The 14,544-nt window shown below is 40.7% G+C and overlaps 1 protein-coding gene across 3 annotated transcripts; it reads right to left on the bottom strand.

Moving 5' to 3' along the window:
• Window positions 1–1,239: 1,239 nt before the first annotated feature.
• Tatdn3 (TatD DNase domain containing 3) lies at window positions 1,240–14,501 on the bottom strand. 3 transcript variants are annotated; one of them, XM_048357047.1, is made up of 10 exons: window positions 14,361–14,501; window positions 12,456–12,488; window positions 11,472–11,545; window positions 10,776–10,860; window positions 9,733–9,795; window positions 8,512–8,621; window positions 7,685–7,740; window positions 6,407–6,519; window positions 4,393–4,470; window positions 1,240–1,534 (listed from the first exon to the last, which is right to left on the bottom strand). In XM_048357047.1, the coding sequence occupies exons 1-10, from the start codon at window positions 14,424–14,426 to the stop codon at window positions 1,391–1,393; spliced, it is 822 nt and encodes a 273-aa protein (XP_048213004.1). In that variant the 5' UTR covers window positions 14,427–14,501; the 3' UTR covers window positions 1,240–1,390. The 3 variants fall into 3 exon arrangements, with proteins under 3 accessions (XP_048213004.1, XP_048213003.1, XP_048213005.1); XM_048357046.1 differs by having other exon boundaries at window positions 4,393–4,473; XM_048357048.1 differs by lacking the exon at window positions 7,685–7,740 and having other exon boundaries at window positions 4,393–4,473; window positions 6,407–6,518.
• Between the last annotated feature and the right edge of the window lie 43 nt (window positions 14,502–14,544).

Consider the following 14,544-nt stretch of genomic DNA (forward strand, 5'->3'; position numbering starts at 1 on the left):
GTTAAAAAAAAAAAATCTGAACCTTCTGCAGTGGGGTTGAGAATACCAACTCCTGACACTGAACTAGATCCATAATGATTTCACCAGCCTAGCCGCTGGGGCTAGACCGGGCAGGCACCATTGTCAGCATTCCCAAGCTAGACTGCTGTATTGTCCAATGCCATGGTGTCATGGCATTAAGTACATTCACATTGTTGGGCAGCCATCACCATCATCTATCTGCAGAACTAATTTTTTTTTTTTTAGCCAGTACTGGGGCTTGAACTCAGGTTTTCATTCTCTTGCTTGGCATTTTCAAGCAAGGCTAATGTTCTTACAATTTGAGTCACAGTTCCACTTCCAGCTTTTTTTTTGGTCAGTCCTGGGGCTTGAACTCAGGACTTGAGCACTGTCCTTGAGCTTCTTTTGCTCAAAGGCAGCACTCTACCACTAGAGCCACAGCACCACTTCCGGCTTTTTCTGTTTATGTCATACTGAGGAATGGAACCAAGGGCTTCATGCATGCTAGGCAAGCACTCTACTGCCAAGCCACATACCCCAGCCCTGCTTTCGGCTTTTTGAAGGCTAATTGGAGATAAGAATCTGATGCAGTTTTCTGCTCAGGATAGCTTCTAACCTTGATTCTAAATCTTTCCCTCTTTAGTAGCTAGATTATAGGCAGGAGCCACCAGCACGTGGCTGAAGAACTTTTTACACATAAGCTTTTTTTTAATGTAAAATATTGCCACATTCAAAGAAAGTCAAACTCATTTTTAATAGTGCCATTTACATTTGAAATTTTTGACAAAATTTAGATGGGAACTTAAAATCAGTTTAATAAGTAAACTTTTAGGCTTCGTTATTTAATAATGACTATACAAGGCATTGGCCTCATAAGTAAAAAAAAATCTAAGGACAATGTGAAAATCTTTACATTTTGCTTTTAAAGAAAATACTAAAATCCCAATTTTATAAACTCAGAAAAGAGATTTCTGGTAGTATAAGAAACTGACACATCCTTTATTGGTTAAATCCTATGAAAGCCAAGCAAGAATGGATTGGAGCTTGGCCTGCTCTCCTCTTATCACAATCACAGGGGTGCCATGTCTTACCTGGTGGAGCCCCTTTCCAGAAGTGACTGATTCACATGGCTCATGGTGGCTCTATTTAGTGGGCTGCATAAGAAAAAGCAAGCAATGTTTTCCCAGTCTCTTGCCAGGACTTGGCTAAATGAAAAGTAGCAGAGACTAGAGTCAGAACTTAAGGTTTCAGTTGACCTGTTTCTAAGATAATTTATCTGAAACTATAGTTGGTATCTCTATAGGCTTCTTCAAAACAGATTTATAATCTACCTTTCCTTTTTTTTCAAATTCTGCCCCCTACTGTTGTCCTGCAATGGGTGGTTTTGCTGCTATTTCTGGAGCAGATGTCGCAGTTTGGGAAACAGTTTCAAGGCATTTTGTGTTGTCACTTGTATAACTTCTTCCACCGAGATCCCTTTCACTTGGGCAATATACTCCGCAGAAACAGAAATGTTGGAGGGCTCGTTCCGTGTCTGAAACAGAGCGAAACAGAATGCAATCCTAACACCATACTCAAGGAGGCAAATCCTTAGAGACTAGCTAAACAGAAGAAAATGAGTTGATAAGAAAACTGATGAACCCCTTTTTATTTTTCACACACATATATAATGTTTTGTTTCACTTATTTTTTTTTCTTTATTTTGTATTGGTTCTGGGGTTTGAAGTCAAAGCCTGGGTGTTGTCCTTGAGGGTTTTTTGTTGTTGTTGTTTTGTTTTTTGATTTTTTGCCCAAGGCTAGTGCTCACTTGAGTCACAGCTCTACTTCTGCCTTTTTTTTGGAAGGGGGGGTAATTAATTGGAGGTAAGAGCCTCACAGACTTTCCTGCCCAGGCTGGTTTCAAACTACGATCCTCAGATCTCAGCCTCCTGAGTAGCTAGGATTACAGACATGAGCCACCAGTATCTGGCTTTTATTTTTACTTTTATTTTTATTTTTATTTTTTATTTTTATTTTATTAGCAGTTTTAAATTGGGGCAGGTATTGAGAGAGAAAAGTATGGCTGTTACATTGACTATAAGATTCTAAGTCTACATTGCTCCTTATATTTAGTAGCTTTTAGTAGATGAGATTTTGTTCTGTTTCTCATGGAATATCTCATTTAATCCTCAAAAATAACTCTAAGCACAATTAGCATTAATGTCCCATTTAACAGGCAAGAAGGAGTCCTAATCAGCGTAGAAAGAAGCCCACCTGAGTTAGACCCAAGCACTAGGACTTCACTTTATGTTCCTACCTACTTACTATACTATGGTGCTAACTTTTCAGTGACAGTTTATTTTCATGCTTATGATTCTTTTGTTTTCTATATCTAGCTTTTTCCTTCCTTCCTTCCTTCCTTCCTTCCTTCCTTCCTTCCTTCCTTCCTTCCTTCCTTCCTCCCTCCCTCCCTCTGTCCCTCCGTCCCTCCTTTCCTCCCTCCCTCCTCACTCTCACTCTCTTTCTTGAGAAAGGGTCATGCTATATAGCACAGCCTGGCCCTCAAGTGCTGGAATTATAACCAAGAGTCATCATGCTCAGAACAAGTTTCGTAATAAGTGTTTATTGAGTACCTTGCTACAAACTTGGTTTATAGCAAACCGATTGACTAAATACAAATATAAAATTGGCTTGCGCCTGATGCCAGCTAGTAACCCTAGCTACTCAAGAGGTTGTGATGTGAGGATCATGGTTCGAAGCCAGCCCAGGCAGGAAAGTCCATGACACTCTTTTCTCCAATTAACCACTAAAAAGCCAGAAGTGGAGCTGTGGCTTATTGGTCGAGCACAGTCCCCAGGCCCTGAATTCAAGCCACAGGACTGGCACAAAAAAAAAAAAAAAAAAAAAAGAGGAGTTGCAATTGTATTCAAGATTTATTCCTGGGAAAGGCATCAGTGCTCACGCCTGCAATCCTAACTATTTAGGAGGCTGAGATAGGAGGATTGCAGTTTGAAAAGAGAGCCTGGCAGGAAAGGCTGTGAAACTCTTCAATGAACTACCAAAAAGTCAAGAGTGAAACTGTGGCTCAAATGGTAGAGCACTTGCCTTGAGCACAAAAGCTCAGGAACAATGCTCAGACCCTGAGTTCAAGCCCCAGGATTGGCACACCCAAAATAAAAATTACTCCTGTTTAGTGAAAAAAGTGTTAGATCTTTTTTTCCATTTTAAACAGGACTGCAATTCTATACTACCTGTTATACACCCAAATAAAAATAACTGACATTCCAGTCTTCTATTTTTCATTTATGTATCTTTTTCATTCTTATAATGTAAATAGCTGGACTTGATCAAATATCCATTTCAATCACAAGTAATTATCCTTTGCTACTATATCTAATTGCTACTACTTCTAAAAAATAGACTCATAACTCTCTAGTGCCACTTCTCTAACAGACAGGGAGAAAAAGATCTGGTGGGCAGTGCCAGGTCTTTTTAAATTGCACATTAAGTGTAATAGGCACTATCTAAAGCAAATAAAGCAGAGACTGTGGCTCCAATTTAGAAAATTATAATAAAAAACAGTGGCAATATGAAAAAGTAACAAACTTAAAATATGACTCTGTAGTCTATAATAACAAAATATCACACTACATTAAAGATTACATAAATAAATGTATGGTTTTATCAATACTTGTACTGGAAGAAATAAGATTTCAGTACAATATGCTAATTGAAAGAAGAAAAATGAACACTTCTTGATCACCTGCTATAGACCAGTCACTGCTAGGCACTTCTACATAGATCACTTCATGTGATGCACAACATAGTCTTTAAAGTGTGACATTATTTTATTCATTCTTTATAAATGAATACATTTCAGACAGATTTAAGTGATATATACAAAGTCAGATGGTAGATAATAGAACTGAAGTCTTTCTGATTTCAGAAACTGTTTTTACTACACTTAAGATTGTTATTATGGGTCTGGGGATATAGCCTAGTGGCAAGAGTGCCTGCCTCGGATACACGAGGCCCTAGGTTTGATTCCCCAGCACCACATATACAGAAAACGGCCAGAAGCGGCGCTGTGGCTCAAGTGGCAGAGTGCTAGCCTTGAGCGGGAAGAAGCCAGGGACAGTGCTCAGCAGGCTCTGAGTCCAAGGCCCAGGACTGGCCAAAAAAAAAAAAAAAAAAAAAAAGATTGTTATTATGTAAATTAGGCTATGACCCCTACCAAATCCTATTCTCTGGAGCACAACAGTTATTTGGAAAAGAACTCAAAGTTAATATGAACCTTCAACCAAGAATTAGGATTCCATTGTATTTATACTATAAAGCAAAACACAACCAAACTGAAAACAGCTCAAATGAAAGCTACAATCTAAGTGATGTAGACATTAGAAAAACACTTACTTGTTTTTCTGGTCCTAGTGCAGGAGAATCTGTTTCTAAGCAGATAGAAGTTAAAGGCAACTGTTTCACAAGTTTCTGCTTCTTGGAGAAAATAAAGTTTAAAGCATGAGAAATGCCTCTTATTTTGCAAGAATCTAAAAATCATGTTTTAATATTCAACTGGTAAATGCTACCAAATGCTTACTGTGTGGACAATATTCCACTATTAACAGTTATGTTAAAATATACACACTCATTGCCAAACACAGCCCAAAGCTTTTGGGGAACCAAAGTGTAGTAACCATAACAAAAATAGGCATATATCATTTGTTAAGTGGTTACTCCTCTGTACAACTACTTAAAGATAATAAACATATAATGAAAAAAATAAGGCATACCCAGGCAAGACATTCAAACATTTGATATCATATACGCCCACTGCATTATGCAAGGAAGAGACTTGTCACTTCTTTTGCCATTGCCACAGTGTTTTTTTCTTTTTCTTTTTCTTTTTGCCGGTTCTGGGGCTTGAACTCAGGGTTTGGGTGCTGTCCTTCTTCTTTTGCTCCAGGCTAGTGCTTTATCACTTAAGTCACAGCATCATTTCTATCTTTTTCTGAGTAGCTTATTGCGGGTAAGAATCTCACGAACTTTCCTGCCAGGGCTGGCTTTGAACCATGTTCCTCAGATCACAGCCTCCTGAATAGCTAGGATTATAGGATTATAGGTGTGGACCACCAGCACCTGCACTGAGAATTGAGATTAACTTTTGAAATGTTACTAGTATAGCAAGAATTTTGTCATTAAGTTTTTGGTTTTCTCAAAGCTAGCACTCTACCATTTGAGCCACAGCTCCATTTCTGCTTTTCCTTCCTTCCTTCCTTCCTTCCTTCCTTCCTTCCTTCCTTCCTTCCTTCCTTCCTTCTTTCCTTCCTTCCTTCCTTCCTTCCTTCCTTCCTTCCTTCCTTCCTTCCTTCCTTCCTTCCTTCCTTCCTTCCTTCCTTCCTTTCTTCCTTCCATCCTTCCTTCTTTTTTTTGGTGATTAATTGGAGATATGGGTCTCATAGACTTTCCTGCCCAGTCTGGCTTTGAACCATGATCGTCAGATCTCAGCCTCCTAAGTAGGTAGGATTACAGATGTGAGCCACTGGTACCTGACATTATATCCTTTTTTTTTTTTTTGGTTGGTTGTGGGGCTTGAACTCAGGGCCTGGGCACTGTCCCGGAGTGTTGGGGTCCATCTTCCCCCCTAGATGGAAGGGGCCTGAGGCACCTCCCCCAGCTGGGGAATGCAGCCCTTCCATCCTCTCTACATTGGAATCTGGAGAAACCGGTCCGATAAGAGACCCCCGACCTAGCTGGCAGCCAGCCTGGCGCCTACCAGCCCCGCCCTGGAGGTCAAGTGACCAGCCCCTTGGAGGTCAAGTGACCAGCCCCTTGGAGGTCACCTGACAGCTCGCGGCCTATGGGAATCCTGGCCAACCCCCTTCCCCTGATCATCTACCCTTGCCCCTCTCTCAATAAAGTTAGTTCGCTCTCAGAAGCTGACCCGTGGTCTATGTCCGTTGCTTCCAGAGTAGGATAGCGGTCACATTGCCACGCGGGTCGCGCGCCCGCCAGGACGGAGACATCCCCACGTCTCACCCCGACAAACCTGCAGGCCGAGGGTTGGGGGAGAAGGCGATGCGAGGATAATAAGAGAGAAAATAAGAATTTGAGCCGGAGCAGAGAAAGCAGTCCCCACACCGGAGCTCTTTTGCTCAAGGCTAGTGTTCTACCACTTTGAGACACAGCTCCATTTCCAATTTTCTGGTGGTTAGTTGGAGATAAGAGTTGGCCTGGAACTGCAGTCTTTGGATCTCAGCCACCTGAGTAGCTAGTATTACAGGTGTGAGCCACCAGCACCCAACTACTATATCCTTTTTGTGAATGTTTGTACAGTGAAGAAAACACAGACAGAAAAGCATTTGAGAGATGATCATAAGAATGGCCCCTGGTTACCAAGTGTTGGGTAGGTTTTAATGGAAGAATTTACCTGTCCGCTTCTTATGATGGAAGGTGGGATTGAGAAGAAGAATCCAGCTCTTACTCCTTCCATGGCTATGGATGGACGACCATCAAACGCATGCAGCAGCACCTTGTCAGCACCTCCCAAATGAAAGACACAGCAGAGTTCTAGTTCATTCCTTAACAAGAGGTTCTTCACTACTCAAACCCAACAAAGGAGATCTGAAAACTTAAGTGGGTGATTGTCATTAGGAAATAAAGATGAGATTCTATGACTTCTAAAGGATAATTATACAGTGTTCAAAGAGTGGAAAAATAAACTTAACCTTCAGAATTATTAAATTTTTAATCATAAAATTTAAATTATTTAAGCTTCCTGTCTATAAGTCTGCGAATTGTCAAATTATCATTTTTAACAGAACTTTAGGCAGTCAAGCTGATTTTCCCAACAAAAATGGTAGAAGAAAGACAGAGCTAAATGGCTCACAAATTAAATGACCAATTCACTCCTTTGTTCATGTGGTTTGGGGATCATCACCACATAAACAAGCCTGGCCTGTGCTAGGTAAGCTCTTTGCCATTGAGCTATACTCACAGCCCTACCAACTCTCGTTTCTTTTCTTTTTTTTTTCTTTTTTGCCAGTCCTGGGCCTTGGACTGGGCCTGAGTACTGTCCCTGGCTTCTTCTTGCTCAAGGCTAGCACTCTGCCACTAGAGCCACAGCGCCACTTCTGGCCATTTTCTATGAATGTGGTGCTGAGGAATCGAACCCAGAGCTTCATGTATACGAGGCAAGGACTCTTGCCACTAGGCCACATTCCCAGCCCCTAGAGGGGCTAATTTTTGAATTAAGGAATTTAAAGCAGGTACAGGTGATTCGTGCCTGTAAGCCTAGCCACTTGGGAACCTGAGATCTGGGAGTCAAGACTTGAAGCCAGCCCAGGTAGACAAATATGTGAGCCTCTAATCTCCAATTAACCAGCAAAAAGCCAGACATAGAGGTGTGGCTTAAGTGGTAGAGCATCAGCCTTAAATATAAAAGCCATGAAAGAACACAGGTCCTGAGTTCAAGCCCCGGTACTGTAGACATACCAAAACATTTTTTTTAATTACTTGATTTAAGTTTTCATTTGCTCGGTCACACTAAAATCCTTGTAAACAATAGTCTGATGGGCAAGATCACCTTTGCTGATTTCCATCTCTACTCTTGCCCCATTAAGATTAAAATACAGTTTTCTCTATGGAACTCTGAACTGGAATTGCAAAACTTGAACATTAGGCACATTTTCCTCAAAAACATAAATACCTTGTTCCTGTAGGAGGCTGATGGTAGGTCTTCCCGCTGAGCGTGAGTGGACATTTCTGTTTAACAACAAGATTCTTTTTAGTTTTGAAAATATTGCTTGAACCTGAATTATTACAAAATATATTTTTTTTTTTTTTTGGCCAGTCCTGGGCCTTGGACTCAGGGCCTGAGCACTGTCCCTGGCTTCTTCCCGCTCAAGGCTAGCACTCTGCCACTTGAGCCACAGCGCCACTTCTGGACGTTTTCTGTATATGTGGTGCTGGGGAATCGAACCTAGGGCCTCGTGTATCCGAGGCAGGCACTCTTGCCACTAGGCTATATCCCCAGCCCTACAAAATATTTTTAATGTATCACAGCAACACAGAGAAAAAGAGGCATAGGGCTCCATTTCTGTTTTTTTTTTTCTTTTTTTTTGTCAGTCCTGGGGCTTCAACTCAGGGCCTGAGCACTGTCCCTGGCTTCTTTTTGCTCAAGGCTAGCACTCTGCCACTTGAGGGCTCCATTTCTGGAGGACTCTTTGATTATTATTTGATTTGATTTTTTTTTTTTTTATGAACCTGGGGCTTGAACTCAGGGCCTAGGAGCTGTCCCTGAGCCTCTTTAGGCTCAAGGCTAGTGCTCTACCACTTGAGCCACAACACTTGTGGCTTTTTCTGAGCAGTTTATCGGAGATAAGAGTTTCACAGACTTTCCTGCTCCAGCTGGCTTCAAACCGCAATCCTCAGCTCCCAGCCTCCTGAGTAGCTAGGATTACAGGTGTGAGCCACCAGCACCTAGCTTAATTTTCTTTTTTGCTATTAGCACAGAAGGATGATTAATTCACCTACAAAGGCAAGTTTAGTCTTTTGGCTAACTGGACCTGTCTGATTAAAACTTGTCTTTGCTCTTCCTTCTCTTCTTGAGTGCCAGCAAATCTGGGGGAGAAATCTAGTCCAACCTATAACAGAAAAATAAGAGAATTAGGCATTTATGCTTTAATGACCACCCCTCAAAGAGGTACTAATACCTAATACAGATATAACATGAGCCACAAATAGAAGCCACATGTAACCTTATGCATTTTATAGTAGTCACATTAAAAATAACAAGAATTAAATTAATTTTAATAATATGCAGCTCAACAGATCTAAAATACTACTTTAATTTGTAATCACTGCAAATATTTGAGTTATTTTATATCTTTAGGGGAGGGAGAACTAAAAATTTGAAATCCACTGTGTTTTACACTTTTAGCACATCTGAATTTGGAACAGTCGTATTTTAAATGTTCACTGCACTGGACAGTAGAGTTCAGATGTCTGCTTTCTTTGATACTATTTTCAATGCATTCCATAACCTATGTTCTGAATTTAATCATTATTCTTATCTTTCATCTTCAATAAGAAATGGCATTTTTACTAAGCGATTAAAATGCTCTACCATTATAAATAATTTAAATGAAATGGCCCTTAACTGAAAATGCTAGCCTACTTAAACTTGCTTTAAAATTACTTGTGAAGTGACACACACATACACACACACACAAACACATACACACACAATTTTGACTCACTGGAATAATAATTTGAGCAAAAGAAAAAAAAAGCAAGTATTAGAAATACTACTAGCATGGCTTTTTCCTATTAAGACAAGCCTATGTTAGGCTTTGTATAGTTTCATCTCTAAATATTCTTTTTTTTTTTTTTTGGCCAGTCCTGGGGCTTGGGCTCAGGGCCTGAGCAATGTCCCTGGCTTCTTTTTGCTCAAGGCTAGCACTCTGCCACTTGAGCCACAGTGCACTTCTGGCCATTTTCTGTATATGTGGTGCTGGGGAATTGAATCCAGGGCCTCAAGTATATGAGGCAAGCACTCTTACCACTAGGCCATATCCCCAGCCCCCAAATATTCTTGCTCACTGACAAAATACCAACAAGTTAATAGTTAGCTGAAACAAGGCAAATATAATTATTAAAGTCAGTTACAGTCATTGAAACTGAACTACGGATTATGCTCATATATCATATACAGATATAGATTAGAAGTTATTTGATCAGCTAATGGGTCTTTACCTCTCCAATTGCCAACAACCGATCCTTATAATTCTCGATAATAGGTAAAGCTACGTCCAGATCCTAGGAGAGAAAAAAATTGTATTTGTTAATATGGAAAGAGAAAAGATGTAATAATCAACGAGATTATATTATGTGCCTATGCTACGCTGGTGCTTCACATACATTTAATATCCAACCAGTCAGTGGACTAGGAACAGTACTTTTTATAATTGTGACTATAAATCTAAGTAAAAACATATCACACATCTGACTTTTTATGAAGCTTCCCACTTACACATTGCCTCCCATGTAGGAGACATCTCTGAGAGGAGGTATAATTTGGATTTCCTGTAACAGCTGAGAGAGAAGTGAGTCACCAGGTGGTAACCACCACGCTTGAGTTTGGGGGACTGTCCTGCATTCTACCCTCTTAGAATATTTTTGGAAATACATGTATAGTAGCAATAACCCTTTATTTCATTGATCTCTTTTGTCTTTGTGGTCTTGCTAGGCCTAAAAGTTCAACAATACAAACAATAAATACCACATGGAACTGTGGACAATGGATTTTATTCATACCACATTTCCCATCTAAGAGTATGAGCCCTGTCACAGTTTGATTCTAAAGCAGGGGAAAGACAAACACGTGGAAAATGGCCATGGGTGATTTCTGAACTATTTTGTGGGGGGAAAAAAGGTTATAACTGTTTTCCAAATAAAGAAAAAAAATCGACTTTGTAGATTTTATTTTTAGGATATGTGGGTGGCAAAGTACTTCTACTGAGGATTATCAGACTAAGAGAGAATTAAGAAGAGGGAGGTAAAATATAGTAGATAATCCCCATTTTCTATAAATTTTACAACTCTACAAAGTAATGACTTCTATAATTCTGAACCTCTAGGCTCTTTCCATTTTTCTTTCCTACAACAATATCATAACAAACATCTTTATGAAAGAAGGTAGTTTTTTTCTCTTAGATAATTTTTCTTAGGATATAAATTAGAAATAGGTTACTAGGGAAAAGTTATTTTTAATTGTTTTGCTTTGAATGCATAGATACCTCTAATGTGACACCTCTTTGGTCTTCTGGTGAAAGACCTTGAACTGGGTGAACACCCAAACATGGCAGGATGAACCCACTGTACCTAAAAATGCAGAACAAATTAAGAAATCAGGGGGTTTTCTAGGAGACTATAATATCATTTGAACAATTACAGAAGAATCTCTTTTTAGGGCTATGATGTTGTGCTTTCCCCACCCCCCTCATTCTCTTTTAAAACACATCTGCACTGGTGGCTCATATATGTAATCACAGCTGCTGAGAAGGCTGAGATTTAATGATTGCAATTCAAAGCCAGCCAAGGCAGGAAACATCTCTGAAACTTATCTCCAATTAACCACCAAAAAGCAGGAAGTAGGGGTATAGCTCAAGTGGTAGAGGGCCAGCCTTGAGCAAAAAAGCCAAGTGAGGGCAAGAGGCCCTAAATTCAAGTCCCAGTATGGACACAAAAATATAATAGATCATTGACATCATTAGTCCAACAGTAGATTTATTAGCAGCTCTTTTTCTTTTGGCAATACTGCGGTTTGAACTCAGGATTTTGTGCTATCACTTGAGCCATGCCTCCTGGCCTATTAGGAACTCTTTATAATAATAAAATCTAGGTTAATGGATGGAAATTGCCTGAGTCTGTGAGTTCAAGACCTGCTTGGGCAATACAGCAAACAAAACAAAAATCTTAATTAAAATTAGCACCTTTCGGAAAGTTGTATAATCTTTTCAAATTCTCCTGAATGTTCAGCAACTACCACAAGAGCCATGATGTTGGCCTGAAAAAGAGAAAGGGACGGACACACACACACACACACACACACACACACATACACACACACACACCGTCCCCGCAGAGACAGAGAGTCAAATAATGTTTTATATAAATTAAATAAAAATTGAAAGTTTCTGTAAATTTTATGATTCTTGTTCTCCCGAGCTCTAGTAATATAATCAAAATGGCTACCACTGAGTACTTCCTATGTCCAAGCCTTATGTTTAAAGAACATAATGGTATATCATTAAATATAAATTGAATTCATAAGTAATTCAATCAGAAGTCAGAGTTCTGGATGGAGTCAAATCACATGCCTAAGGTCACTGGGTCTGTATAATTAAATAGGGCACAAAGTCCTTGTGCCTAATTAACTTCCACAGTAAAACCTGGCTATATGTAAAAACTAGCAATCCTTTCATGAAGCTGTCACTTTCTGGGAAGAGCCAAATGTTAGTTGCAGTTAACTTCATGAACACAACTAAAATAAGGATCATTTTCTCTAACAAATCAAAATGTTTGAGAAAGCTTTTATATCACAGATCACCATAATGCTGTGAATTTAAAAAGTAACAGATGGAGCAATTCATTCTTTAGTGTAAGCACAGTGGACATAGGACCATGTTTTGAACTCATACTAACCTATCTCTTCTATCTCTTTACTACTTTGTGTCTTTGGACTAGTTACAAATTTCTAGGCCTTTGTTTCATCTATCAAACAAAGCTGTAAAATAGCAGCTTTCTCAGAAAAGGTCTTAGATTAGTGACTAACACATAGTAACCACTTAATAAATGCTACTTGTTTATACATGCAGTGTGGATGTAACAACATAGTATCAAGCTAAAACAACTTGAAACTAGAAGAAAACAAAAAGAAAAAAAGAGGGAGGATAATTTTACAGATACTGACTTACTTTCTTGGCTTTCTCCAATACATCATCCAGATCCTAAAATAAACATAAGTAACCACAATTATTTTAGGTGAATTAGTAACTGGTCTCTGGCTGTGTATATCAATGTAGTCGAGGCATCATAAAGAATGGCATCAGGGTGGATAAAAGTGAAAAGACTCCACTGACCTAGCTGCCCTTTACTCTTTCAGCAGTCTGGCCCTTGTTCCCACTGCATTAAACAGATACCCCTAATACCAAATAATAAAGGACAGTTCTCTGTCCTCCTCTCACTCCATTCTTCAGCAGCTTTTGGATCCCTCACTGTCTACTCTTTCCTGCTTGTCCTGTTTCCCATTCTTGGCTTCTACAACATCATCTTTCCCTGGTGGTTACTTTCTAGTCTCATTGGCTGGCTTTCCTTCCTCTTTTGGACTTCAGGACCCTCTACTCTTCTCTCTACACTTGCCTGAAGTGATTTCATCTGTTCTTGTGGTTTAAAATATCATTATACAGAATCCTCAACTTTTACCTCTAGCTTGTAATTCTCCCCTGAAATCATGATTCACATAGTTATATAATCTCTCCACTATGGTGGGATCAGGCTTTCCAATGTTTCCTGACATAAATCTTCTCTCCCCACAAACTATCCCTTCGGCCTATTTCCATCCACCCCATTTCCATCCATTCTTGGATTTCATCTCTGCAAACAGCTCCAACTTTTCCCTACACCTCCCAACAGCAGAATCATCTTAATCCCTCCTTTACCTTTGCTTCCACATCCAATTCCTCAGCTGTGAATTTCATTTCTAAAATATACCTTGAAGCCAGGCACTGGTGGCTCATACCTGTATTAGATATTCGGGAAGCTGAGAACTGAGGATTGTGGTTCAAAGCCAGCCCAGGCAGGAAAGTCCATGAGACTCTTAGCTCCAATTAACCAACAAAAACTGGAAGTGGCACTATGGCTCAAGGTGGTAGAGTGTTAGCCCTGAGCAGAAAAGCTCAAGGACAGTGCCCAGGCCCTGAGTTTGAGCCCCTAAACACACACACACACACACACACACACACACACACACACACACACACACACACACACACACACACACACCCTGTCTCTCTCTGACTCCCCTGCTGTCATCATGGTACTTATCCATTTGCCACGCTGCAACAAAATGGTCTTCAAATAGATATTAGATCTTGTCAGCTTCCCCCCCCTTTTGTTACCAGTTTTTCTTAAGAACACAAACTTTAATGGATTTGAGTTGTGCTTCTTGTGTGATCCAAATTTATTATAGATCTATGTCTCTCATTCCTTGCAAACCTCTCAAGTGCAGTTTCATTCCACTATGTTAATAGTTCATCAGGATCATCCAGCTTTCTGGTAACTAGGCTAAATTCTATGCTGTCTTGCAGGGTGTGGGGGCTACAACCTGTCAGCTTTCCTCACCCAACACATGGATTCCCCTTGCTTGGCTAACTGGCTTCCCAGACTTAAATATCACCTCATAAATTCCCCCCCCCCTCCTGAAATACACACCCACTTCTTCTCGATTATCAGTCTTTTGTTTGCTAGCTCCATGTGTGTATGCGTGTGTTTCTGTGTGTCTTAGTCTTTGGTTTGCTTCTCTCCCCCACCACTCCTGGAATCCACGTGTCTCATATATGGGGAGTCCGGTAAACTCGGGCCTGGAATAAACCGGGGAAATAGGAGAAAGGGATCCAGAAACCAGAGACCGCACGCACAATCTTTGTGGTGATCCGAAAGAAAAATCAGTTACGACTGAAGTGCAACAAGAAATCCGTCGGGTCACAAAGGGCCACAGAGCAGGGCCCGAGGAAAACCTGGGGTTTCGTTCCAAGAAGACAATCTGGGGGTACGGGCCGGGACCTCCCCACTCCCCCGAGCCGAGCCTTGCTCTCACGTACGCTGTCAAAGTCCGGGGCGGAGAGATGACAGTGACAGTCCACCAGCCCCAAGTCCATCGGCCCCATAGCAGCTCCGGAAACGCGCCTGCGGAGTCGGGCTGGAGCCGGGGCGCGAGCCGGAGCCCGAGCCGGAGCCGGAACCGGAACGTTGTGGCGGATCAGGCCTGTGTTTCCGGCCGGACGC

The sequence above is a fragment of the Perognathus longimembris genome, chromosome 11 (assembly GCF_023159225.1).
Source record: "Perognathus longimembris pacificus isolate PPM17 chromosome 11, ASM2315922v1, whole genome shotgun sequence".
Taxonomy (NCBI): domain Eukaryota; kingdom Metazoa; phylum Chordata; class Mammalia; order Rodentia; family Heteromyidae; genus Perognathus; species Perognathus longimembris.